Genomic DNA, 25,901 nt, shown 5'->3' on the forward strand with positions numbered 1-25,901 from the left:
ATGTTTCTGTGATTAAGGACAGTTCACAAAAGGATGCAGAGAAACCTGTGGGTTTCCTGCATTTTGCCACTATTGGGATATATTAGTTGCCACTAATATTGCATTTAGCACTTTTAATCCAGGAGCAAGGGAGGCAATCTAATAAATGAAGCACCGCTGACTGACCACTTACAAATTTCACCAATGTTCCCATGATTATTCCCTTTGACTGTGGTGAGGCAGCTAAACCATCTTATTAGTGGCATGTGAATCGGGAGTCCAGGAAATTCTGATAGAACCATGTGATTTGCTGGCATAATTCAGAATTATGCTCCCTTGCTCTACCAATACAATCAGCAAAGTAAAGAGTGCTAGAACCAGTTTTCTTGGATGCCTGTCTATCTTTAGGACCAATTCAATTTATAACTGGATATTCCTGAGGTTTAGACATGTTAATCTGTGGCAGTGAAATCAACAATGAGTACTGCGGCGCCATAAAGATTAGCAGAAATTGTGGCATACAATTTCATGTCCTGGAGCCTGTTTCGTAAGATTTATCAATTTGCAGGATATAAATGGCGACAAAAGACGAAACCACCCCCCCAGCACATGTGTGAACACTGAGATGAAGAGACCATGAAATACAAAAGATACAGCAGGCCTCTGATATTTATATGTGGATTTATGTGTGTTTGTTTGTGTGTATTTATACATAGTAAGATCAGTGAGCATCTATAACAATAGTCACTGGGCAAAACTCATTCTTTCTATATTGCCTGTAGTGGAAGAAAAAAACCCTGCTCTTGAGTAAAACCCAAATGCAGTGCTTTTTTTCCTGGGGGTACGCATACCCTAAACATTTTGTGAACCTTTGTACTTGTCAATTTACTGTATTTATTTTCCCCTATTTGAACTATAAAATGGTGATTTTCTTGAGTCAAAATGAGAGCACCCCTAAATATTTTTAAAGGGGAAAACAAAGGCACTGCCTAGAAGATGAAGAGAACCAAATTTGCTGATATTGTTGTTTCTGCCCCAGAATGAGAGGGTCAAGATCCATTCTTTGTGGTTGCTGGGCAACCTCCGCCGCCCCCGGAAGCAGACGCGGCGTCGCGCTTCCGGTGCGGGCAGCGCCGTTCCCTCACCAAAGATGGCGGCGCCCTTGTCCCTGCTGCTGGAGTGCGGAGGTGGAGCAGAGCTCTTGTTTGGCGGGATCAGGAAGCACCGGGTGACTCTGGCCCGCCAGGAAGGACCTTGGGATGTCCGAAAGCTGCTGGTGTGGATGAAGGAGAACCTGCTGAAAGAGAGGCCGGAACTCTTTGTGCAGGGAGATTCTGTGCGGCCGGGAATCTTGGTGCTGATCAATGGGGCAGATTGGGAGTTGATGGGCGAGCTGGACTATCTGCTCCAAGACCAGGATAACGTCGTTTTCATCTCCACCTTGCATGGTGGATAGACTGCTGGGAGTATGAAAAAGAACATTTGCGCTGGTGGGCAGAGGGCATAAACATGCCTTGCTCTCCTGGCTGTCCCCCCAGATCAGAGTCGGTTTCTCATTAGCTTCTTTTCTTCATGAAGTCTGCCCTTTCGACGCTTGGCTCCTCCCACCCAGTGGTTCAGCTCTCGCCTCTTTTGCCCCAGAAGGAGATCGAAATCCTTTCTGCACCTGGTCACCCTCTTCCCTGCTCCAAGAGGTGCATGCCATGGGACAAGTGGCTGGAAAGGAGCTGCTTTGCACGTGGAACGGCAGAGCTCACCGTGGCTGCCGCCCTTGTTTGCTTTCTTCTCCTTGGCGGCAGCAGGGAAAGGTCTGGGATCAAAGAGGGGATCTCCCTTTCCTTCAGATCCAAGCCTTGGATCAGGTTGCAGCCATTAACAGTCATTAAGGGATATGGGGTGCATGCAAGGAAGATGGCAGATGCAAGACTCCCTCAGCCTATCTGCTTTTGATTTACCATGCATGGATTTCAGTTCTGTGACTCAGCTTTAAAAAGTACCCATCTAGAGCCGGCTCACAAATGGTTACTTTGAATTTTGATGACTGAAGTACACTTTTGCCTGCCTCTTTTTTAAAGAAAAAGTTGACCCTCAGAGTCCCTTCCAGTGCTTCAATTTTTCTGGAGGCACTGCCTGACCCTGTTCTGCCACAGCTGCTGTGCATGCATGCGATTGATTTCCCTTTTCAAATTGTCTGCTCTGCACTGTTCTGTCGCAAAGCGTTTTGCACTGTGTTGCAGAAGACGGAGTGCTTCATTTGAAGCTGGGTGTTCCGGACTCAGGTTCTGCCTCAGTCATGTACTTACTTAACTGGGTGGCCTTGAGCAAATTGCTCTCTGTTAACTTCAGTTCCACATGTGTAAAGTGAGATTTGAAATGATCTACTCTGCAGGATGGCTGTGACAATAAACAATAAAAGTTGTGAAAACAAAAACAAAACACAAAATTCATTCTTTGTCACTGGTCAATTGTAATTAATTTAATGCATGTTTTGAACATGCAATTTTGGTTATTTAACTATTTGCAAAAATCAAATAGGCTATGTTGTTTGTACCTATTTGAATCTGTGAAGGACATACATAATAGCAAATAGGTTATGGCTTTCAGAATGAAAGCTGAGTGGGTGGTTGCTAATTTCCAAATTGTGCAAAAGTGGAAGAATGACACAACTTTAATTGAAGGCGTGGAAGATGCTAATAATGGATAAATTATTGCACCAATGGAAGGTAGCATTTTAACCCCAGATTTAATTATTATTGGAAAAAGGATTCCTGTTTCTAACTGAGCAGCTTGGAACAATAATAGACCACCCAGACTCTCATCCATGAGGATTTACTGAATTGAATATTGCCGTTGTCACTTGACCTTTTGTTTATGTACCTGAATAAATCACTAATTTTACTTCAAGTATTAGTTTACTTTATAGATCTGCAAGGGATGTTATTTAGGTGAAAAATGTAATGAAATCCCTTCAAATCAAAGAGCTAAAAAGGACAACAAATTCTAAAAAGCTAAGGCAAGGTGTTATCTTTTATATGTAACCTGAAACAGATTCACCCTGCTCAATGAAAAACGGAATGCAGTTTGAACAGTCTAGAAAAACCTCCTATAAGAGTCTCAGAACTTGCTGTTTCTAGAGAAGAAACAAGTTATGAGAATGTCTTTCCAGCTGTCCTTGTTGCATGAACTTGACCACATGTCATAAAGAGAATGTTTCTCACAAAACATAATATGTAAAGGAAAGTAGGGGAGAGATGTAACCCCTAGAACAGGGCATCTGGGGTGAAAGTCACTTAGGGAATGGTAAGGAATCCCTCAACCTTTGGATCACTAACCTATAATAAAATTCATCTAAATTTGGCACCAAGAAAGCCACAATTCTGCACTTCAGACAAAAGAATGGCACTAACCAGCAGCATGCAGACACCTGATTTGTAGCTTTGTAACTGAGTTGTTGCAAGAAGGAATTGTATTGGAGGGGAGCAGGGGGAAAGGCAGAAAAATCAGGAATGGGAGGTAAAAATGATGGATGATGGATGGTATGGATGTGCTTATAGCTGAGAGCCTAGAGGAAGTTTCACCTTTCAAAGCAGGGGCCAGAATCTCTGGTCCTAAGAACTGGGGCCATTTCTAGAGGCAGCTTGTATGTTTTCAAGCATAATCTCTAGTCCTCATTAGCAACGGAAACCAATCCAGAGTCCCGGGCATTCACATTTACCACCTGTCTTCATCCTCTAAATTTAAATTTGAGGGCAGACAGCTGTGTTTTGCTTTTGTTATCCTTTAGAACACCATTTTACATGAATGGTGTTCCATAAATACATAGTGTACTGTAGGTAATAATTAATAATAATATAATTCCATAAACATTTGGGAAAGTTTGAAAGTGAGATTAGATCCTGCAGAATCCATGGCCAATGTCAGATTCTGTCCCAGACCTCAGAAGATCTGTACATGGAAAAATCATGTGTCGTGGGGGTGGGGGTGAGTGGGTTATGCCCAGCTCCTGAAATCATAGCCCTGCAGAAAGCTCCAGATTAGGACACCACAGCAGATTGTGTTGGCATAGGATGCTCTTGACAACTGGTCCTGTTTAGCTGGCGTGTTCCACAATGCAATGCAGGAAAGTCTTTCCTGAAAACCCATGGGTACCTGATATGATCCATGCTACTCCTTCTTTGTGGAACCAGAGCAGTTAAGATGCGATTGATCAGCAGGTTGTATTACCATCACAGCTTCTCCGCGTGCCACTTCAAAGGCAAAGGCAATGTCATGAGGCGGAGGGAAGGAGGCTGCCTTGTGAATTATGGCATCATTATTATGCAAATAAACAGCACTTCTTTGGGAATTGATAGGATTTTGCGCAGGATCATTATAAAATGAAGGTGACTGTGCATGGGAAACACAATGCGGAAGGCGGCAGATCTTCTATAAATTTTGAGGTGATTTGGTTTGGTTTTAGGAAGAGTTTTTGCTTGTTGTGGTCCAGGCCCAAAGTCACCAGGGGGCAAGCCATGGGCCTTTCCTCCTCTCCTGTGAATTTTCAGTATTTTTGTATTTTGCCCTTTTTCTTGTAGAAATAGAAGGGGAAATGTGCAGATAATATTGCTCACTTAGAAAAAACCCAGCTCCCATATGCCACTGTTTTTGTTCACATGAACAAAATTACTGGACTGACAGGTTCTGGGACACTGGGCCCTTAACAGTTATTACCATCTTATATAAATAAAATGAATTAAAAACAAACATAGACAAATGTTCAGATCTGGGTTTCCGTTGTGGTGCATCAACTTGATGTACACATTACCTTGGCCATTGGCCCTTGTCTCCATCTCCCCCTGGCTATGGACTTTGTACCCCTTTAGAAGAAGTGGCAAATAACTGCTGGAGTATCCAGCCCATTGTGTCATAATAATGATTTCAATCAAGCCGTTAAACTCATGACAACTGTGTTGGAGGAGTCACTTTTCCAACAATAAATCTCATTCCCAAAAGCCAGGCATTCTGTTTCTAAGAGCAGTCAGCTGAATGACTCTGGGGTGTTTGCAAGCCCTCACTTGTTTCTCTCCAGCATGTGGTTTTATGTGTTTAGAGGTTGTGTAGAGCTCTCCTTGCTCATAACTGATGATAGAGACGCTTTGCTGTTTTTTAGGATCAGTTGTGTGACACTAATCTCTCTCTTTCCTCTTGCTATGTCTCCTATCAGTTTTCCTAGGTTAGTAGAGTTCTTAATTCCTTCTGCTTAACACTTCCTTTCCAGAACTTCAAGAAATGATGTTTAAGGATGCAAAGTTAAGTAAATAAAAAGCAAATTGATTTTCGAGGATTATCTGAACTTGAAAAAGGGCGAGAAAAATCATAATCAATCTGATTTAAACCCAACAATCCTTTAATTGCTTCCACCCTTTGATCTCCTAGCCAGGGGTGACATTTTTAGGGTTGAATTATGAACCTCTCCATTATGGAAACACTGACAGAATCTTAACTAGAGTGGCATGGGTGGAACTGTGATGATCAATGCAGGATGTAATTGTACCATGCAACTCTAGTTGAGATTCAGTTGAAGTCAGTTTGGGCATTGCATCAGTGATGACCGGGAGTTGTTCAATAATCATAATCACAATCACAATCACAATCTTAATCTTTTCTATATTCAGATATACTCACAGCACTGTTGCAATACTCTGAAGCTTTATCTATACCAGTTTGGCAGTGGTGATGATGGTGATGTTCAGCCTTAGACTGGCGAGTTGCCAATTTTGCATGTGATGGATGGCATTCTCCCCCCCCCTCAAAAAAAGGACAACCTGCATGGCTTGTGTGTTCTTCTGGACCCTGAATTGCTGCTGGATTTTCAGGTGCTGGCAGTGCCCAGGGCTGCTTCTCTTTGATAAAGATTTGGCTGTAAGTCACCTATGCGTTCGTAATATCTCATGTTGACTATTGCAAGGTGAGCTGTTGCCAGATGGAGGTACTGCCTTTCAAGATGGCTCAGGAACTTCAGCTATTGCAGAATTCCATGTCTCTCCTCTTGCAAGAGAGGCCACACAGAGCATTTCACCCACAATCTTGCTCAGCTCTGTTGACTTCCTATTAGCTTCCAGGCCCGGCTCAAAGTGCTGGTGGTGATCTTTAAAATTGGCTTGGTCTGTGGCCTCTCTATGTTTTAGAGGTGCCAATTCCTGGGGAATCCCTCAGATCTGCTGGGGAAGCTCTTTTTTTTAGAGAGAAGTGAAGCCTCTAAAGGTATAGGAAGCGATACTTTTACCCGCACTCTGCCAGTGTGGTGTAGTGGTTCAGAGCGGTGGACTCGTAATCTGGTGAACTGGGTTCACGTCCCTGCTCCTCCACATGCAGCTGCTGGGTGACCTTGGGCTAGTCACACTTCTCTGAAGTCTCTCAGCCCCACTCACCTCACAGAGTGTTGTTGTGGGGAAGGAAGGAAGGAACATTAGCCACTTTGAGACTCCTTTGGGTAGTGATAAACTGGGATATCAAATCCAAACTCCTCCTCTTCTTCTTCTTCTTCTTCTTCTTCTTCTTCTTCTTCTTCTTCTTCTTCCTCTTCTTCAGCAATACCTTGCCAGCAGAGGCATTTTCGCCGTCATTCCAGTGATTAAATAAAAAATGGCTTTGTAAGAAAGGCTTCTGTGACTTTCAGTGTGAAGCTGGCTTCTCCCTCTACCACTGGGATTCTGTTGACCTTTCTATGGATGTTTTAGTACAAATTGTTTGACTTGCTGATTTGTGTTTCAAATTGCATTTTAAAAATTGTTTCATTACTGTGATTTATTGTTGTTTTACTTGTATCGTACATTGCCTCAAGTGCCAAACTGTAGGCAGAGAATGCACACTATCTATCTATGGCCCACTATACAATACCGTTGTACAGATTTCTCTGGTAATGTATAGAAAGGACTCTGAATGCTCAAAGCACTATATAAATGTTTAGGTAAAGGTAAAGGGACCCCTAACCATTAGGTCCAGTCGGGGACGACTCTGGGGTTGCGGCGCTCATCTTGCTTTATTGGTCAAGGGAGCTGGCGTACAGCTTCTGGGTCATGTGGCCAGAATGACTAAGCCACTTCTGGTGAACCAGAGCTGCGCACGGAAACGTCGTTTACCTTCCTGTCGGAGTGGTACCTATTTATCTACTTGCACTTTGACGTGCTTTCGAACTGCTAGGTGGGCAGGAGCAGGGGCCGAGCAACGGGAGCTCACTCCGTCGCGGGGATTCGAACTGCCGACCTTCTGATCGACAAGTCCTAGGCTCTGTGGTTTAACCCACAGGCCACCCACGTCCCTTCCGTGTTTAGTTGCTATTAAAATAGGCCTCTACAATAAATCAAGTTACTTTTAAAATTCTGTTGATTAAATTCTGAAGCTCTATTTTTATTTTATTTGTACATCTTTAATTTCAAGCACAAGAAGTCACAATAGACTGATTATGCCATCAGTATGCTTCATTGTGTGTTCTGTACACGGCAACTTCGTGCAACTGATTAGGATCAAATTCTACAACTGTATTACGGGAGAAGCTTCCCCTTGCTTAAGTCAGCACTTTAGGGCATCACTGAAGTTCTGCCCACTTGATTGACATCACTGTTTCCATGGCAACTAATGCACTTCAAGGAGAAAACAGAGCATGGTTTTATTTTCTTTTTTTAAAAGGGGGACTAAAATCAGTAGCATAAACAAAATCCGCAGTGTTGGGGATGCTATAAAGTTTTCATTGCCACTTATTGGGGAAAGCTGCATAACTCACTGACATTTCGGGAGCCTACGCAGTCTCAACCAGCTCAGGGCAATAAAAAATTTATAGGGCCCAAGTCTGCATTAATTATGGCTTGCACACAACACTTCCCATTGAAATGCATGGGCGGGCTGAGTAAATAAGGAAGTTTCGCATCAGGACCAGTGCAATCCATCTCTCTAGGGAAAGGAGAAGAGTTGAAATGTATGCTGGGCAGTTAAAGAGGTGGACATCTAGTGGGGAGCGCATATATATAATGTTTATAGAAGCCTCTGGAAATCAGCCAGACAGAAGTCAGTTTGCTTATGCCCAGCTCTACTTCTCTTTGACAGTCTTCTTCTTCTTTGACGATCACTTGTAGCTAAGATTGTCTTCCATGAACACGGTCTCAAAGGTGAGTCCGTAAGTGACTATGGAGGCCAATTCTGGATCCACACGTCCTTCCACAGTGGGGACATAGGTTTCCAGGCAGGAGTTGATCACGGTGAGGGTTTGCCAAGCGTGCTTTCCTCTTAGCACGTTTCTCTCTTTTGTCCTGAATTCGAACGTCTTCAAAGCCCATGACACCTTTGGTAAAGGCTGTTCTCCAACTGGAGCGCTCGCAGGCCAGTGTTTCCCAGTTCTCAGTGTTTATACTACATTTTTTTAGGTTTGCCTTGAGAGAGTCTTTGAACCTCTTTTGTTGACCACCAGCATTACGCTTTCCATTTTTAAGTTCAGAATACAGTGGTACCTTGGGTTACATATGCTTCAAGTTACAGACGCTTCAGGTTACAGACTCCGCTAACCCAGAAATAGTACCTCGGGTTAAGAACTTTGCTTCAGGATGAGAACAGAAATCGTGTGGCGGCAGCGGAAGGCCCCATTAGCTAAAGTGGTACCTCAGGTTAAGAACAGTTTCAGGTTAAGAATGGACCTCTGGAACGAATTACAGTGGTGCCTCGCAAGACGAAATTAATTCATTCCGCGAGTCTTTTCGTCTTGCGATGTTTTTCGTCTTGCGAAGCACGGTCCGTCGCAACTGCGCCTCTTCAAGCGGCTTTAGGAAAAAAGTGAACAAACTCGCAAGACGTTTTCGTCTTGCTAAGCAAGCCCATAGGGAAAATCGTCTTGCGAAGCAACGCAAAAACCGAAAAACCCTTTCGTCTTGCGTGTTTTTCGTCTTGCAAGGCACCACTGTAAGTACTTAACCTGAGGTACCACTGTAGTTGCTTTGGACGATGATAATCAGGCATCTGAACAACATGACCAGTCCAATGAAGTTGTGGAGCTTCTCAGCTTGCCTTAATGTCCTGAGGACACATGCTTGCAGTTGGCCTGGTGTACAGATTCTGAAGAACAAAGGTCCACATACAGAAACAGTTGAATCTGACTTCAGTGCTGGCAATGAGTCAACAGCCTCCATTGCTCTTGAAAGCAGTGTCTTAGTTTAGGGGCCGGGGTGCACACAGGTCTGTAGTCCAACAGAGTGGAACAGCTGAAGAACTAATGCTGTTCCCCTCAGCCCCCCTGGGATCTGTCTCTTGAGGCAGCTGCTTCACTCTGCCAAATGGTAGAGCTGCCCCTATTTCCAAGGCAAGGGGTACAAGCATGAGTGTTGCCTCAGTAATAGTCTCCCATGAATATGTCCCCTCATGTGTGGGGTATGAGAGAAAGGGGCTTGGTAGGCAATGCCACCAACTGAAGAGGCTTGTTTTAAAAGGGTTGCTTCTGGTGATGCTACAAGATCGCTATTGTTACCAGGTGCACCAACTCTATGGGGCTGAGGCCTCTCCCGGTGTGACAGTTGTCACACATGTGTGATGTGTGTGACGTCACACGCAATGCGTGCAGGACTTCAGCCCCCCACCCATCAATGTTGGGTACAACTCAGCACCTGGGATTATCATTTTCTCAGAGGCCAGAAAAGCCTAGAGATGACCTTCAGAAAAGCCTAGAGCAGCTTTTCTCAACCTGTGGGTCCCCAGATGTTGTTGAACAACAACTCCCATCACCCCTAGCTAGCAAGGCCAGAGCTCAGGGATGATTGGAGTTGTAGTCCAACATCTGGGGACCCACAGGTTGAGAACCGCTGGCCTAGAGCCTAGACCCTAGCTTTTAGATGCCGTGCTGAACTGACTGGGAATTCTGGCACCTTTCCCCACCTTCCTTTCACTCAAACAGTTGTGGGGCTCAATGAAAATGTTGTTTGAACAGGTTGTTAAAAGAGAGGACATTGTCTTGTGTCGTCTTCTGAATCATGCAAGGACCCTCCTTCCAGCACTTAGCTTCTCTGAAAGACACTGACTTAGGGTTAAAGGAGTAGGTCCATTAGCTGGTAACCTAATCAGATCTGTGGCTGCTGAAAGCAAGCTCAGCTACACATGAGAGAGAGATTGAGAGGATGGAAGAGACTACCTAAGTGCTCATAAGTTGGACAAAGGAGGGAGATAACAAGGTTCATATTAGTTAAGCGAGGAAAAATGTTCCCTTGATGTAAATAAATGGCAACAGACTCCCAAATCTCAGCTTGATGCACAGCTGTTGCTGCTTCTAGGCCAGATTACCAGGTGCAATTTGTTACAGTTTGAAAAGGCGATTAATATTTGCTAGTGCAAGGTTACACAGCTTTTGAGTTTTCTCTGAATGTGTTGTTACACTGCCTTCGGGATGCTGATGAAGAATTCTGAGAACAAGGCACATACTAAAGTTGATTCAGTAAGCCTTATTTATTTTGCATTTCATAACTTTATTCTGTGGGGCTTGTTTTGTACGTATGCAGTTCAGTGAAACTGTACTCCTACAATGAGAGAGAGGTGTTTCAGGGAATTAAGGAGAGCATGACCATTTTGAGTTAGATTGATGCAGAAGTAGAGCTGCCTTTAGTGGTACCCATGTTTCATGAGTGGCTGGTGGCAGGGTTCTGACATGTGTTTTGATGCACAGTTAATAATAATTTATTATTTATACCCCGCCCATCTGGCTGGGTTTCCCCAGCCACTCTGGGCGGCTTCCAACTGAATATTAAGAACAGTACAGCATCAGACATTAAAAACTTCCCTAAAGAGGGCTGCCTTCAGTTGTCTTTTAAAAGTAAAATAGTTGTTTATTGCCTTGACATCTGCTAGGAGGGCGTTCCACAGGGCAGGCACCACTACCGAGAAGGCCCTCTGTCTGGTTCCCTGTAACCTTACTTCTCGCAATGAGGGAACCGCCAGAAGGCCCTCAGAGCTGGATCTCAGTTAAAAACAGTTAAACATCTGTTTTTGAGCAATGGAGAAGGTGGGCAGATTCATAACTGAGCTTAACACTGTTTCACACATGCATGCTTCTCAGGCGATGACTATAACAAGCGATGAACTGCATGTGAAATGGCCACCGCAGGCAGAACTTTCATATCACCTTGGAATCAGAAACAGTTGGCTGGATTAAACTAACCTGGCAGGCTAGTAGGAGCCAGCACAAAGGCTCATTTTTATGCATTTAGCACCGTCATATTTTTGGTCAGGACATCTTCTAGAAGCCATAGGGGAGAGCTAAGTAATGGATACCAACTACATATTTTTGGTCATAAAGGTCAAGGTACCCCTGACCGTTAGGTCCAGTTGCAGACGACTCTGGGGTTGCACACTCATCTCACTCTATAGGCTGAGGGAGCTGGCGTTTGTCCGCAGACAGCTTCTGGGTCATGTGGCCAGCATGACTAAGCCGCTTCTGGCGAACCAGGGCAGTGCATGGAAACACCGTTTACCTTCCCACTGGAGCGGTACCTGTTTATCTACTTGCACTTTGACATGCTTTTGAACTGCTAGGTGGGCAGGAGCTGGGACCGAAAAACGGGAGCTCACCCTGTCGCAGGGATTCAAACTGCCTACCTTCCCATCTGCAAGCCCTAGGCTCTGTGGTTTAGACCACAGCGCCACCCGTGTCATGTTAATTTGGGTAAATGAGTAGGGTCCCCCACGAAGGGCTGAACACATGGCCCCACATACAGTGATACCTCGGGTTACAGACGTTTCAGGTTACAGACTCTTCAGGTTACAGACTCTGCTAATGCAGAAATAGTACCTTTGGTTAAGAACTTTGCTTCAGGATGAAACAGAAATCGTCCAGCGGTGGCAGTGGGAGGTCCCATTAGCTAAAGTGGTACTTCAGGTTAAGAACACTTTCAGGTTAATAACGGACCTCTGGAATTAATTAGGTTCTTAATCCGAGGTACCACTGTACCATAAACCATCCACTCGCCACCAACATGCAACAGAAACAGGCTGGCGGTTCCTGCCATAAGGTCCACACCATTGCAATTTAAGCAATACCGAAGTGGTAACCGGGGATCCAATTTTTCCAGTGTCAAATTATTGCAATTTGTGTTGCTGGGGTGTGTGCGTGTGTGTGGTGATGATCTTCCAAAATAAGTGTTTCCACAAGGAAAGCATTCAGATCTCCCTACTCTCCGTTGCTTATCAAATGCTTATTTAATGTGCTGAACCTGAAAGTTTCCAACAGTCTTAAGAAACAGTTCTAAAATGTGTTTGGAGCACCAAGCAAGTTCTCTACCCAGGCAGTTTCAGTTACTCTGAAGGACAATGAAACACTTTGAAGTTTCAGGAGCAAAGTACTCAGGATGTTCTGATATTAATGATGTGTTGAGTGCCCGATTAAGACATTTTCCAAATCCCTAGTCAGTTCCGAGAATCCTGGAGAGTCATTAATCTTTGTCATATTTAGCACTCTAACATTTTAAGGTATTGCTTCCTATTTTTTTCACAATACTGGTCAAGAGTCAGATTGAAAAGAGCCAAACACATAAAAGCTTCTAAGGCCATTCCTGGGGCCTTAAAAAAGCCCCACTTTAAAAAAAAAATTGTAATGCAGGAGGCTTATGAAATAATTATAGGCCTGTAAGGTGTGCCAAAGCCATATGAAAAAAAATCAGTAATTTTATTGAAATTCCTTCACCTCCTCCTTCCTAAATATGTTTCATCTAAGCCAGGAATGGCCAAACTTGGCACTCCGCTCCAGATGTTTTGGGACTACAACCCCCATCATCCCTAGCTAACAGGACCAATGATCAGGGATGATGGGAATTGTAGTCCCAAAACATCTGGAGGGCCAAGTTTGGCCATGCCTGATCTAAGCAGAGCCTTCCAAATTCTCCTTATATTGTATTTTACCATTTTTAAAAAGCCCTTCTCAAATTACCTACAGATGTTTCGTGCAATAGTTTCATATACCCTCCAACATTTCTCTGATGAAACGAGGTGTCAGAGACCAGGCTGAGGAGTACAACTCTGTTGAGGAATGGCCTGCTCATGGCTGAAACTCCACAGGAGCAGTGTTGATTTGGAACAATGGTTTGCTGAGGGGCACAGTTCGGAGGACAATAGTTGGGCATAACTGGGAGGTGAACAGCAAGAAGAACGGGAAGAGAGTGAGCTAGCCGACGCTCTCTCACTGGAAGATGTGCAGCCTCTCAGTCCCAAGGCTAGGAGATTAGATAAGGTAACTTCACAAAAGGTTCAATGGTTGAGAATTTTTACTATTTATACCCCTTTTATACATCTTACTGGGTTGCCCCAGCCACTCTGGGCAGCTTCTAACATATATAAAAACATAATAAAACATTAAACATTAAGAAAACTTCCCTATACAATGGTACCTCGGGTTACATACGCTTCAGGTTACAGACTCAGCTAACCCAGAAATAGTGCTTCAGGTTAAGAACTTTGCTTCAGGATGAGAACAGAAATTGTGCTCCGGCGGCGCGACAGCAGCAGAAGGCCCCATTAGCTAAAGTGGTGCTTCAGGTTAAGAACAGTTTCAGGTTAAAAAGAGACCTCTGGAACGAATTAAGTACATAACGCGAGGTACCACTGTACAGGATTGCTTTCAGACAGCTGGGGGGTCAGATAACTCCGACATTTCTCCAATGGAAATAGGGACATCCTAAGGAAAAGCGGGACATTCTGGGATCAAATGAGAAACTGGGATGGCTTCTCTAAATCAAGGACGTCCCTGCAAAACAGGGACACTTGGAGGGTCTGGTTTCAGGGCCAAGGGCTCAAGGCACTATAGCACTAAATGTGCTTTATGTGGGGTTGCCCTTGAATTTGGTCTGGAAGTTTCAGCTAGTACAGAATACTGCTGCGCAGTTACTTTGGGGGGCGTTCCATCACCACTGTTAAAAGCATTGCGCTAGTTGCTAATCTGCTACTGAACTACATTCAAGGTACGGAAAGCCCTCTATTGTTCTGCAGGAGGGTATCTGAAGAGCCACCTCTTCTCCACATCCCAACTCGGTTACTTTGACCTGTGAATGAAAATCTGTCGATTCCGCCACATGCCACTTTAGATAAAGCATGCTGTGATTTGAGCATATGCTTTTAGTATTGTGGTATCAATTCATTAGGGACGCAGGTGGCGCTGTGGGTTAAACCACAGAGCCTAGGACTTGCCAATCAGAAGGTCGGCGGTTCGAATCCCCGCGACGGGGTGAGTTCCCGTTGCTCAGTTCCTGCTCCTGCCAACCTAGTGGTTCGAAAGCACGTCAAAGTGCAAGTAGATAAATAGGTACCGCTCCGGCGGGAAGGCAAACGGCATTTCTGTGCGCTGCTCTGGTTCACCAGAAGCGGCTTAGTCATGCTGGCCACATGACCCGGAAGCTGAACGCCAGCTCCCTCGGCCTATAGAGCGAGATGAGCGCCGCAACCCCAGAGTCGGTCACGACTGGACCTAATGGTTAGGGGTCCCTTTACCTTTACCAGTTCGTTTGCTGAAAACTTATTTTCTCCCAAACCTTCTCAAATTAGGCCGTAAACCTAACCCCCCCAGCAAGCTCCGACAAATTAAATAGGATTTACTCCTGAGTAGACACAATTAGGATCGCACTGCCAGTCTATTTTACTTCTGCAGTTTTACATTCCAGTTCAATTTTTATATTTCAATACTGTTTTATATTCCACTTCTGTACACTGAATGTTTTCTGAATGTAGAGCAGCTTTCGAACCCTTAAGATACACAAATAATAAACAAAAAAAGAAGGGAGGGTTAATTCCTGTTGCCTTTTTGTACAAGACTAGTTCAAAAGCTTATTACCTCTCTACTGTGGATCGACCAACATGATTCAATGGGGGGGCCCCACGTGCTGAGATTCCCGTATTGGAGGGGGTTGGACTAGATTACCCTCGGGATCCCTCTTCAATTCTGTGATTCTATGATTCTAAGTCTCCTCCTTTTCCTGTACATTCTGTGATCTTGGCAAGTCCTGGAGGTGTGTCTGGGGTGGGTGAGTGGGAAGGTGCATGAGGACAAACGAGGGAAATGAATTTGTAGCTAGTCAATTAAGCAGCAACGCTAATCCAATTGCGTATTGTGCTGAATGTTGAGAAGCAAATGCAGAGGAAACATATTTATTTTAATAAGATGGTGTTAGCTCAGAGGTGAATTGGAGACATTAAAGCGCTAGACTCTAATCTGGTCACTATGCAGAATTCCATTAACATGATTCCTGTTATGTTAAATAATTTAGTTAAAATAAATTAGATAAATGAAAGCTGTTTGCCAGGCCTATGATAGCAGTGGAAGAGCTGGCCTGGCAGCCATTCACACAAAAGACAATTCTATTTAAGAAGACAAAGCGGGCGTATAGATTTTTTATTGACTCCTGCTTATTTTAGTCTTTCACCGTTGAAGCTAGGGAGGCGTTTTGCCCCATTTTGGTGGGCTTCCATTTTGTGCCATGTGGGACAACCAGGTGGGATGGATTAGGAAAGCAACAATCGATAACTCTTGGGCAGGGCCATTCCATCTAATGTGATTGATTGTTTTAATTTTAAATTTTGTTATTGTGAACTATTGTAAGGGTAAAACAGAATCTCAGCATTGCGATAAACATACAAATAGTGATGGAGAGGGGCTCAGTTATTGTTTTGGAGGTCGGTGGGGAGGACACTGAAGACTCGGCTACATTAGTAAAGGAAAAGCGTTTTATAACACAGTGACACCAGATGGTGCTGTGGAGCCCCGTCTTTCACCAACGTGATTTCCCATTATGAAGTTTACAACGTGTTTTCCTGAAACACATTTTTGATGGGTCTAGATACAGCCTGAGATCTAATGCAAAGCAGCAGTCTTGCCAAACAGCAGAGGCAAAGCTTTTCCTGAACTCACCGCTCCAGTCTGCTGCTGCCCGAAATATTCCATGCTATTAACACTCTTTTGTCAAGTCAAATACTTTGATTAAAGGTAAAGGTAAAGGGAATATTAGGTCCAGTCGTGGCCGACTCTGGGGTTGCGGCGCACATCTTGCTTTATTGGCCGAGGGAGCTGGCGTACACTAAGCCAGCATGACCAGCATGACCAAGCCGCTTCTGGCGAACCAGAGCAATTCACGGAAATGCCGTTTACCTTCCCACCGGAGTGGTACCTATTTATCTATTTGCACCTTGATGTGCTTTTGAACTGCTAGTTTGGCAGGAGCAGGGACTGAGCAACGGGAGCTCACCCCGTCGCAGGGATTCGAACCGCCGACCTTCTGATTGGCAAGCCCTAAGCTCTGTGGTTTAACCCACAGCGCCAATTCCCATGGTGCCTGACCATTGGCCATGCTGGTTGGAACTGATAGGAACTGGAGTGTCACAGGCTCTGGAGGCTACCACGTTGACTACCCCTGACTTAAGGAATCTCACAGAGATAGTCCTGTTTTTAGAAATCTGATAGTAAAACCCTCCTTCAGCCCCCAATCGGTGGCGTTGGGGCTGCCTTCCTAGTTGACTTTGAATAGGCTTGCATCAGCAGTCTTTATTGGTAGTCAAACAACTAAGAAGGACAGTGCACGACTTATGTACTACATCCCATTTAAAAAATGCAACAATCTAATTAAAATGTTCTTGTGCAACTTGGTGGCTGACTCATTCAACAAACGCTCCCTTTTGGCATTAGTTATCCCTGGACGAGGGCATGGCACTAACCCTAACCCTCTCCACAACAATGTTTTTCTGCATATTGGATTTACCAATGTGGTGTAGTGGTTAAGAGCGGTAGTCACGTAATCTGGGGAACCGGGTTCGCATCTCCGCTCCTCCACATGCAGCTGCTGGGTGACCTTGGGCTAGTCACACTTCTCTGAAGTCTCTCAGCCTCACTCACCTCACAGAGTGTTTGTTGTGGGGGAGGAAGGGAAAAGGAGAATGTTAGCCGCTTTGAGACTCCTTAAAGGGAGTGAAAGGCGGGATATCAAATCCAAACTCTTCTTCTTCTTCTTCTTCTACTTAGCACAGCTTCCCAGCCACATTGCTGGGACATGTGGCTGGGGTTGCTATATTGCAGTGGCTTGGTTAAGAACAGCATGATCCCCACTGGGTCATCTGAAACCCACTGGTTTCGCTCCTTTCTAAAAAAAATAAAAATAAATTGGCCTTGCCGGAATCACCAGACAGCTTCAGAGCCGTTCAGCTGGTGGCTTGCTAAAAAGGACCATTCTGTTTGATCAAAGATTTGCAGCGTGAGCCCAGTTGAACTTGGGCAGTACATGGTCAGAAGCACTCTTTTTATTTTTCACTTACTGTATTTTTCGCTCCATAAGATGTACCTGGCCATAAGACGCACCTATTTTTTTAGAGGAGGAATGCTAGGAAAAAAATATTCTTTAAAGGGAGCGCTGAGCAGAGCCTGTATGCCTCACAAGCCGCGTGGAGCGTGTGTGCGGCGCTTGCAGGCTTTTCCCTGAGGAGGGAGAAGGGCAGCCCATCACTGACTGGCTGCCCTTCTCCCTCCTCGGGGAAAAGCTCCCAAGAGACGCACACACGCTCCGCACGGTTCTTTAAAGGGAGCGTGGCTCTTGGGGGCTTTTCCGGGAGGTGGGGGAAGGGACTGAGGGGCTAAGTCAGAAGCTAGAACAGCGAGAGGGAGCGCTGCACAGCGGTCCCTCTCATTGTTCTAGCTTCTGGCTTAGCCGTGCAAAGCCTCCTCAGGGCAGCGGGATGAAGGCTCCCCCTGCCTTGAGGAGGCTTCGTGCGGCTAAGCCAGAAGCTAGAACAGCGAGAGGGAGCGCTGTTCTGGCTTCTGGGATAGCTGTGCAGCCTGCATTTGCTCCATAAGACGCACACACATTTCCCCTTACTTTTTAGGAGGGAAAAAGTGCGTCTTTTAGAGCAAAAAATACAGTAAGTGCTGAGCAAATGGTATTGTGCATGCCTTTGCATGCGGGAAGGTCTCTTGGCATCTCCTGATAGGACAACTGAGGTGCTGCCAGTCAGACAATACTGGGCTAAATGCACCACTGGTCCAACTTGGTCTAGGCAGCTTCCTATTGCTTTTCTAATGTTTTGAACCTGGAAGCAGAACAAAGCGTTTGGTGGAGGAGACAGGAGGAACAGCAGGGCAATCTAGAAGAGAATTGCATTCATCTGTGGATTCTGGAACTGAATGTGCTCTGTTAATCACGATGAGTTTAAACAGCATTTTTCACAGGTCTTTTAAAAAAGCCTCAGTTCTTGATGGTTAGTGCCTTTAGAGTAGGAGACAGTTGCTCTGAAAAGCTGAAGGTGGTTTGATACAGGTATACGATGGGGGAAATATATAATTTACCTTAAAAAGCATTTTAAACTATTAAAACTATTGGAATGACACTCGTAGTTCAATGTTGAATTTTGGTTATAACGGAGATTTAATAGATGTGAGTTAATAGACAAGATTAGACGTGGGTGGTGCTGTGGGTTAAACCACAGTGCCTAGGACTTGCCAATCAGAAGGTTGCCGGTTTGAATCCCCGCGATGGGGTGAGCTCCCATTGCTCCTGCCAACCTAGCTCCCAACTCCTGCCAACCTAGCAGTTCGAAAGCACGTCAAAGTGCAAGTAGATAAATAGGTACCTCTCCAGTGGGAAGGTAAACGGCATTTCTGTGCACTGCTCTGGTTCACCAGAAGCTGCTTAGTCATGCTGGCCACATGACCTGGAAGCTGTACGCCGGCTCCCTCAGCCAATAATGTGAGATGAGTGCCGAAACCCCAGAGTCGGTCACGACTGGACCTAATGGTCGGGGGTCCCTTTACCTTTAATAGACAAGATGCAGGAGGAAAATGTTAATATGAGGACCCACAAAGGAGAGGAGGGAAGTCCAGGAGATTCTTCGGAATTCTCTTTTTATGTTGGTTGTTTGATAATTGTTTGTAAATTTCAAAATACAGAAAAACTAAATAATTTTTAAAACAATAGATACAGGTATACAATATAGTGTACCCATTGTTTCCTTTGTCCCATGGTCATCTCTGGAGAAAGATGTCTTGTGAGTTTTTGATGGACTACAGAACCTTGCATGCTCTCTGACTCCAGAGACAGTGGTTGGTTATGTCTGTACAGCAGGGGCATCCATGGGTCTATCATTCCACCTTCAGTTCTCTTCAAAACCAACGCCTGTCTCCAGCAATAGAAGGCTCCCCAATAAATAAGCCAATCAGCTTGGCTGTTTCATTTGGATTCCAATACAAAAGGTTCCATCGCTCTTGCTCCTGAGAAGTCTTTCCCGGCCATCCAGAGGATTTGTAGCAGCACCAAAAGGCAACAAATCCTTGATATTTACTGTGAGCCAGTCTCCTGCCACTCCATCGCTACCCAAGAGGATAGCAGAACAGGAAGGCTCTGATGCATAAACATCTCTTGCAATATTACACTAAACCTGCTCTGCCGTTTGACTCCTCAGAAATCAATCTTCTTTCAGGCATGTATATCAGAATTTATGCGCATTGCTTTTACTGGGTAATCTCCCTTGGCAGATTTTTACAACACATTCCATTATTTCGAACTATAGGCGGATAGAAATAGAGACGAACACACATATATGCACATCAGTATTACCTGTTCTGCCTGCAGACAGACACTTTATATAGAGGCAGAAGCCCTCTTCAGTTGTTGGGCATAAACTGGGGAGGGGAATGGCAATGCTATCTAGATCTACTCATAACAACTTATTTGGACATATATATTAAATTATACAGAGCCTTTCCACTCGGTGCCAGCCAACCCATGAGGCTCAGTGAGGCAATCAACCTTGAGCGGCAGGCTGGGGACAGCTGGGGGGTGGGCAGCAAATCTGGGCCCCCCAAAGGATCTTGCCACTTGCCACCTCCAGCGCTTGTCACCCACCATGGCCTCCCTCTCCCCCCTCCTGCTCCTCTCTGCTATTTGAGTCAATCAGTGTATATACGGGACAAAGCTGTTAAATGGGAGCAATATTTGGATGCCCTGATTCAGACGATGACGATTTCATTGTTTACAAGTATAATAACCAATGATATGAACCTCAAAATACAAACATTTTTAAAATGAAAATATATACACAATAAAGCAATCCTATTATATTTACCTTATTATATAAGCACCCGTAATTAAAATATGCCAAATATGCCATAAAACAACAACAGCAGGAGATTTGGGCCATGAGATCCAGGGCGTGCCTGTTTTAATATTCACCACAATTCCTGCAAGTCACAGGGATGGGTTTTCACAGTAAATTCTGTGTCACAGTTCTGCACAAGAGCTGATCTCCACTACTAGCTCCTACAAGCTGTGTGGCAGCTGGCCTGAGCTCTTGTGCCGGTTTGAGGCTAGTTCATGTAGCGAACAGAGAGAAATGGCCAAATTGGTACGGATGGTAAGTCCAGACAGAAATGGTGTGCAAATGGAGGAATGTAAGATATCCTTTTGTTAGGAGTGTTGTTTGTTATACATGTTGAACCAGCAGTTCCAATACACCTTTCCCCACTTCAATGGTTCAAGCAACAGATTAGGTTGCTATCATTATCCCTCTAGGTCAGAAACGGTCACGCCTTGAAGTCTTTTCTTGCTCTGCAGTGTTTTTGGGTAGGTTTTTTTTTGGCTGATGTTCTTTCTTCCTCCGCCAGAGATCCCCCAGTGTGCCGGCTGCAACCAGCACATCCTGGATAAATTCATCTTGAAAGTCCTCGACCGCCACTGGCACGGTTCTTGCCTCAAGTGCGCAGATTGCCAAATGCAGCTGGCAGACCGCTGCTTCTCCAGAGCCGGGAGCGTCTATTGCAAAGAAGACTTCTTCAAGTAGGTGCAGAGAACTTTCCAGTTTCACCTCGGGGAGTTTGCTAGCCCTCTAAGTAGCTGCAGGATATGCAATCTCATTTCCTTTCAAAAGGGGGTGTTTGCTGATACTTGAACATACAATTTTCGCTTGGAATAATTGCGAGATCACATTGTGACTGAAAGGGCAAGCAGGCAAACCATGATGATAATGCAGACCTACCATACAGGATTGCTGTAAATATTACTGTTATGAAATTCTTGATAAAAGTGCTATAGAAAATCTGGGTACAGTATTTTTAATTAATATCATATTCTGATTCTGTGGCAACGGTATTTTTTTTATATAGATACATAGATATATATCCTGCTTGCTTCACAGAAAGCTCCAGTTTTGCTCCCTTGACGTAATTATTGCCAATGTAATTGTTTTTCCGTCCAACACATCTACTTCCTTATAGTCAGATGGGGGCAGCAAGAGCAGTATGTATTTTCCGGCCAACATTTTCTTCTTGGGAGGATTGAAATAGCTATTGAGAACTTACTTCTGAGGAGACATGTTTAGCCCTATGCAAATAACTTATGCTGGGACACTTCTCCCTGTACTCCCAGTTCTAATGTTCTTTACCCTAGGTAAAGGTAAAGGGACCCCTGACCATTAGGTCCAGTCGTGGCCGACTCTGGAGTTGCGGCACTCATCTCGCTTTATTGGCCGAGGGAGCCGGTGTACAGCTTCCGGGTCATGTGGCCAGCAGGACTAAGCCACTTCTGGCGAACCAGAGCAGCACACGGAAATGCCATTTACCTTCCTACTGGAGCAGTAGCTATTTATCTACTTGCACTTTGACGTGCTTTCGAACTGCTAGGTGGGCAGGAGCAGGGACCGAGCAACGGGAGTTCACCCCGTGGCGGGGATTCGAACCGCCGACCTTCTGATCGGCAAGTCCTAGGCTCTGTGGTTTAACCCACAGCGCCAGCCGCGTCCCCTAACTCAGTGCAAATCAACAGAAGCCCCAGTAAAGGTAGTTTAATATCTTTGCACCATTTAATCTATGAAATAAGTGTGATAAAATAAATTTTAATAGCATATGAAGGAGTACTTGTAGAACATCTTAGTGCCCTTTGTATTCAGTGCCGGATTTACGTATAAGCTAAACAAGCTATAGCTTAGGCCCCCCCCCCAAAAAAAAATTCAAAGGGAAAAAAACCTGGGTGTACATTTCCAAAGTATAAGATAAAAAACAAATAAAATAAAACCTACATACAGCAACAGTGTTTTGTGTTGTGTTGGCTCCTATGATGTAAGTCATGCGCCCCGCCTGCTAGCCTGCTCACTGGTTTGTTCATTTCTATATATAGGGTGCCTACATTCTGCATGTGCAAATGGCTTTAGATACCTATTAGGTCCATAAATTACCATATAGCATATATTCAACACGAAAAAACCAGCAACAATTTGTGGTTGTCAAAGGACAGCTGGACATTTAAAGGGCCCCATTACCTTCAGTAGCTTAGGGCCTCATCAAACCTAAACCCAGTCCTGTTTGTATTCATTGATCAGAGCACTGGAAACCAGCAACAGAGATATGTTCTTATGGAGCAACTGGGCAGAATCCTATTTCCATACATAAAAAGAACTTGACTTACTTGTGTGTTTGGGTTTTTTTTGCCAGATGCTGTTATGGGCAATGCCTAGTGCCAAGCTGTTTTCTGCGCTAGGCAACTAAGTGCACCCCCCACACCACACACAATTGCTCACTTCGTTTTTCAAAAACAGGTGTCTACATACGAATTACTCTAAAAATGATAAAATTATTCAAAATAGAATAGAAAAGGAAAGGAAAATATTATCAGAAAATTCTAAGATACAACAAAAACTGGTCTGTATCACACTGTGCCCCTTTGAGATCTGTGCCTGAAGCGACTGCCTCATTGGCCTAATGATAGCGCTGGCCAGGTTGTGGGGCATTTCTGACAGGGAAGATGCCTCCTAAACAGTGCTGGATTTACGTATAATCTATACAAGCTATAGATTAGGGCCCCACTCTCTTGGAGGCCCCCCAAAAAATTAAAGGAAAAAAACCTGGATGTACATTTCCAAAAATAAGATAAAGAACAAATAAAATAAAACCTACATACAGTTAGAGCTTAATAATTAGTTCCCTATTAATAAAATTCTTCTTAATTGTGTTTCACTATTAATATACTTAATTGTATTTCAGTTCAACAATTGCTTTGATAAAATACATATTTTGTTATGTGCAAATGGCTTTAGATGCCTATTAGGTCCATAAATTACCATACAGCATATATTCAGCACAAAAAAACAGTGACAATTTGTTCTTGACAAAGGACAGCTGGACATATAAAGGGCCCCATTACCTTCAATGGCTTAGGGCCTCATGAAACCTAAAGTTCTTGGTATATCCTTTTTTAGTGTCTCTCCAGACCAAGCCTGCCTGCTGTTGGTGATCTTCTGGGTCTTCTTTCTCTGGACAACAATTCTTCTCATCTATAGCCTTTCTAGTGCTTGCAGAATGCACTAGAAAGTCAGGATCAAACTGTTTTATTTAACTATTTTTTATTTACATATTGAATTTGTATACTGCCCTTCATCCTGTCTTCATCCGAAGATCTACCTGAAGGAGCATCTCCACCCCCATCGTTCCGCCCAGACACTGAGGTCCAGCTCCGAGGGCCTTCTGGTGGTTCCCTCACTGCGAGAAGTGAGGTTACAGGGAACCAGGCAGAGGGCCTTCTCGGTGGTGGCACCCGCCCTGTGGAACGCCTTCCCATCAGATGTCGAGGAAATAAATAACTACCAAACTTTTAGAAGACATCTGAAGGCAACCCTGTTTAGGGAAACTTTTAATGTTTGATGCATTACTGTATTTTAATATTTTGTTGGAAGCTGCCCAGAGTGGTTGGGGAAGCCCAGCCAGATGGGTGGGGTATAAATAAATAAAATAAATAAATAAATATTATTATTTCCAAGAGCAACAACAGGGAGCATATTACTACAGTCAAATAAATGAATAAATACAAATTCCCTCTGGGTTTCGTCATGAGCATTTTTTTTTCTTTGTTTCCTATGGGAAGGCCCTGTAATACGCATTTGTGGAAACTCTTACCAAAGCACTTGGCATCTGCAGTAGCTGCAGTTCGAAATTAAATTAATAATAGAATTACCTCACGAGTCCACAAGGAGAGGGAAGCATTTGCCTAGAGCTGTGGTTCCCTAAATCCACACTCCCTTCAACCACTTGAAAATTGCGAAGTGTCTCTGCAGACCACTTACTGGTTGTTTAGCTGTAGTGCGCTGTGCTAGATGCTGTGTATGAAATGCAAATTTCAATGCAATTAAAGCCAATATAGATGTTTAATGTGATGGGTGTTCTTCACAAACATGCTACAGACCACCTGAAGCAAGCTCATAAACCTCTGGTGGTCTATAGATCACAGTTTGGTCTGGCGGATGTGTTTTGAGTAACCCTGGTGGACAAAGCTGAATGGTGGGTTTGTCTTCTTTCATGTTTACGAGGCTTCAGCCTAATCCATTGAAAGGGCATAGTTGTCTCTCTTTTTTTCGGATTTCAGTGCATTGGGTTAAGGAACTCCTGGTAGACACACCTTGAGTAGAAGATTTGTGAGTAGTCAAAGCTCAGGCGCTGTTTTGTTTTTTCTCCCTACCTTTTTACAGTTTACTATTGAATGGCCTTTAAACATAAGATACATTTTCTTTATCCTTTTATCTGACAGCCTGTTTGAAGGTTCTGAAGAGGTGTCTAGTAGAATCAAGGACAAAAAAAGGTGCCTTTTTCTTTACTGCCTAATTAAGATGGAAAAGAAATCCTCAGGCCTTCAAGTAGTTTATTATGTCCCAATTAAACTGCAGTTTTAAGGTGGCAATGACAAGCTCTGCGCAGAGGTGTGAGAAGCTTCATCTAGATGCTTTTTAAAAAAACAGATAATTGGCTGATGTCAAAACATTTTTGGAGTATTGTTATATCTATTAACTGGTGTCTATTAGACATATTCTTTTCCCCTGCTTGCAGAATTTGAGCTGGTGTTTCAGGTGACACCATCAGCTTTGTGCATCTCATATTCTGGGCCCCAGATACAGAACATGATGGTGCATTGCCATGGCTTCCTCAAGTTGTTGTGTTTACTCCCTCAATCCCTTCAGCAGCTTCTGTTTCCATCCCAATAACTCATCCTAGGGCTGATGAGAAGGCAGATAATAACTATTCTGGGCCCATCCAAGAGGGAGCTACAGTGCCAATAGATTCTTCCCTGGTTATAGCGAAGAATGATTCTGGAGGAGCTACAGAATTGACCTTGTCTTCTGCTGCTAGTTGGTTGGGCTGGCAAGTTCATCTCTATTCTTCTTTAGCGACCACACGTGGTCGAGTAAGATTGTCTTCCAGGAATACGGTCTTAACAGTGAGTCTGTAAGTGACTGTGGAGGCCAATTCTGGATCCACACGTCCTTCCACAGTGGGGACATTGGTTTCTGGACGGGAGTTGATCACGATGAGGGTTTGCCAAGCATGTCTTCCTCTTAGCACATTTCTCCCTTTTGTCCTGAGTTCGAGCGTCTTCAAAGTCCACGACACTTTTGGTAAAGGCTGTTCTCCAACTGGAGCCCTCGCAGGCCGGTGTTTCCCAGTTGTCAGTGTTTATACTACATTTTTTGAGATTTGCCTTGAGAGAGCCTTTGAACCTCTTTTGTTGACCACCAGCATTACGCTTTCAAATTTTAAGTTCAGAATACAGTGGACCCTCCAGATACGAACTTAATTTGTTCTGGGGGTCCTTACGTATCCCGAAAAGTCCGCATCTTGAGGCGCCACTTCTGCGCACATGTGCGGCGAAACCCAGAAGTATACACTTCTGGGTTTGCCGTGTTCGCAACCCGAAAGTTACGTTACCCGAAGGTAACATAACCCGAGGGTCCACTGTAGAGTAGTTGCTTTGGAAGACGATAATCAGGCATCTGCACAACATGACCAGTCCAACGAAGTTGATGTTGAAGAATCATCGTTTCAACACTGGTGATCTTTGCTTCTTCCAGTACACTGGCATTAGTTTGCCTATCTTCACAAGTGATGTATAATTTTTTTTGGAGACACCGTTGATGGAATC

The 25,901-nt window shown here is 44.2% G+C and overlaps 2 protein-coding genes across 2 annotated transcripts in view; both read left to right on the forward strand.

Annotated features, from left to right (window-relative positions):
- LHX4 (LIM homeobox 4) overlaps positions 1–25,901 on the forward strand; it is a gene marked incomplete at its 5' end in the record, with an annotated part of 75,555 nt that overhangs the window by 13,434 nt on the left and 36,220 nt on the right. The window contains one exon of the mRNA XM_083621641.1: positions 20,609–20,780. Within this exon, the coding sequence (XP_083477767.1) occupies positions 20,609–20,780 (172 nt within the window). The remainder of the gene's footprint in view (positions 1–20,608; positions 20,781–25,901) is intronic.
- LOC310765282 (ubiquitin-related modifier 1-like) lies at positions 1,095–2,877 on the forward strand. The gene has a single exon (XM_083620061.1). It carries the CDS (start codon positions 1,130–1,132, stop codon positions 1,433–1,435), a length of 306 nt encoding a protein of 101 aa, XP_083476187.1. The 5' UTR covers positions 1,095–1,129; the 3' UTR covers positions 1,436–2,877.

This window comes from Podarcis filfolensis (genome assembly GCF_964270895.1).
Source record: "Podarcis filfolensis genome assembly, chromosome: 6".
NCBI lineage: Eukaryota > Metazoa > Chordata > Lepidosauria > Squamata > Lacertidae > Podarcis > Podarcis filfolensis.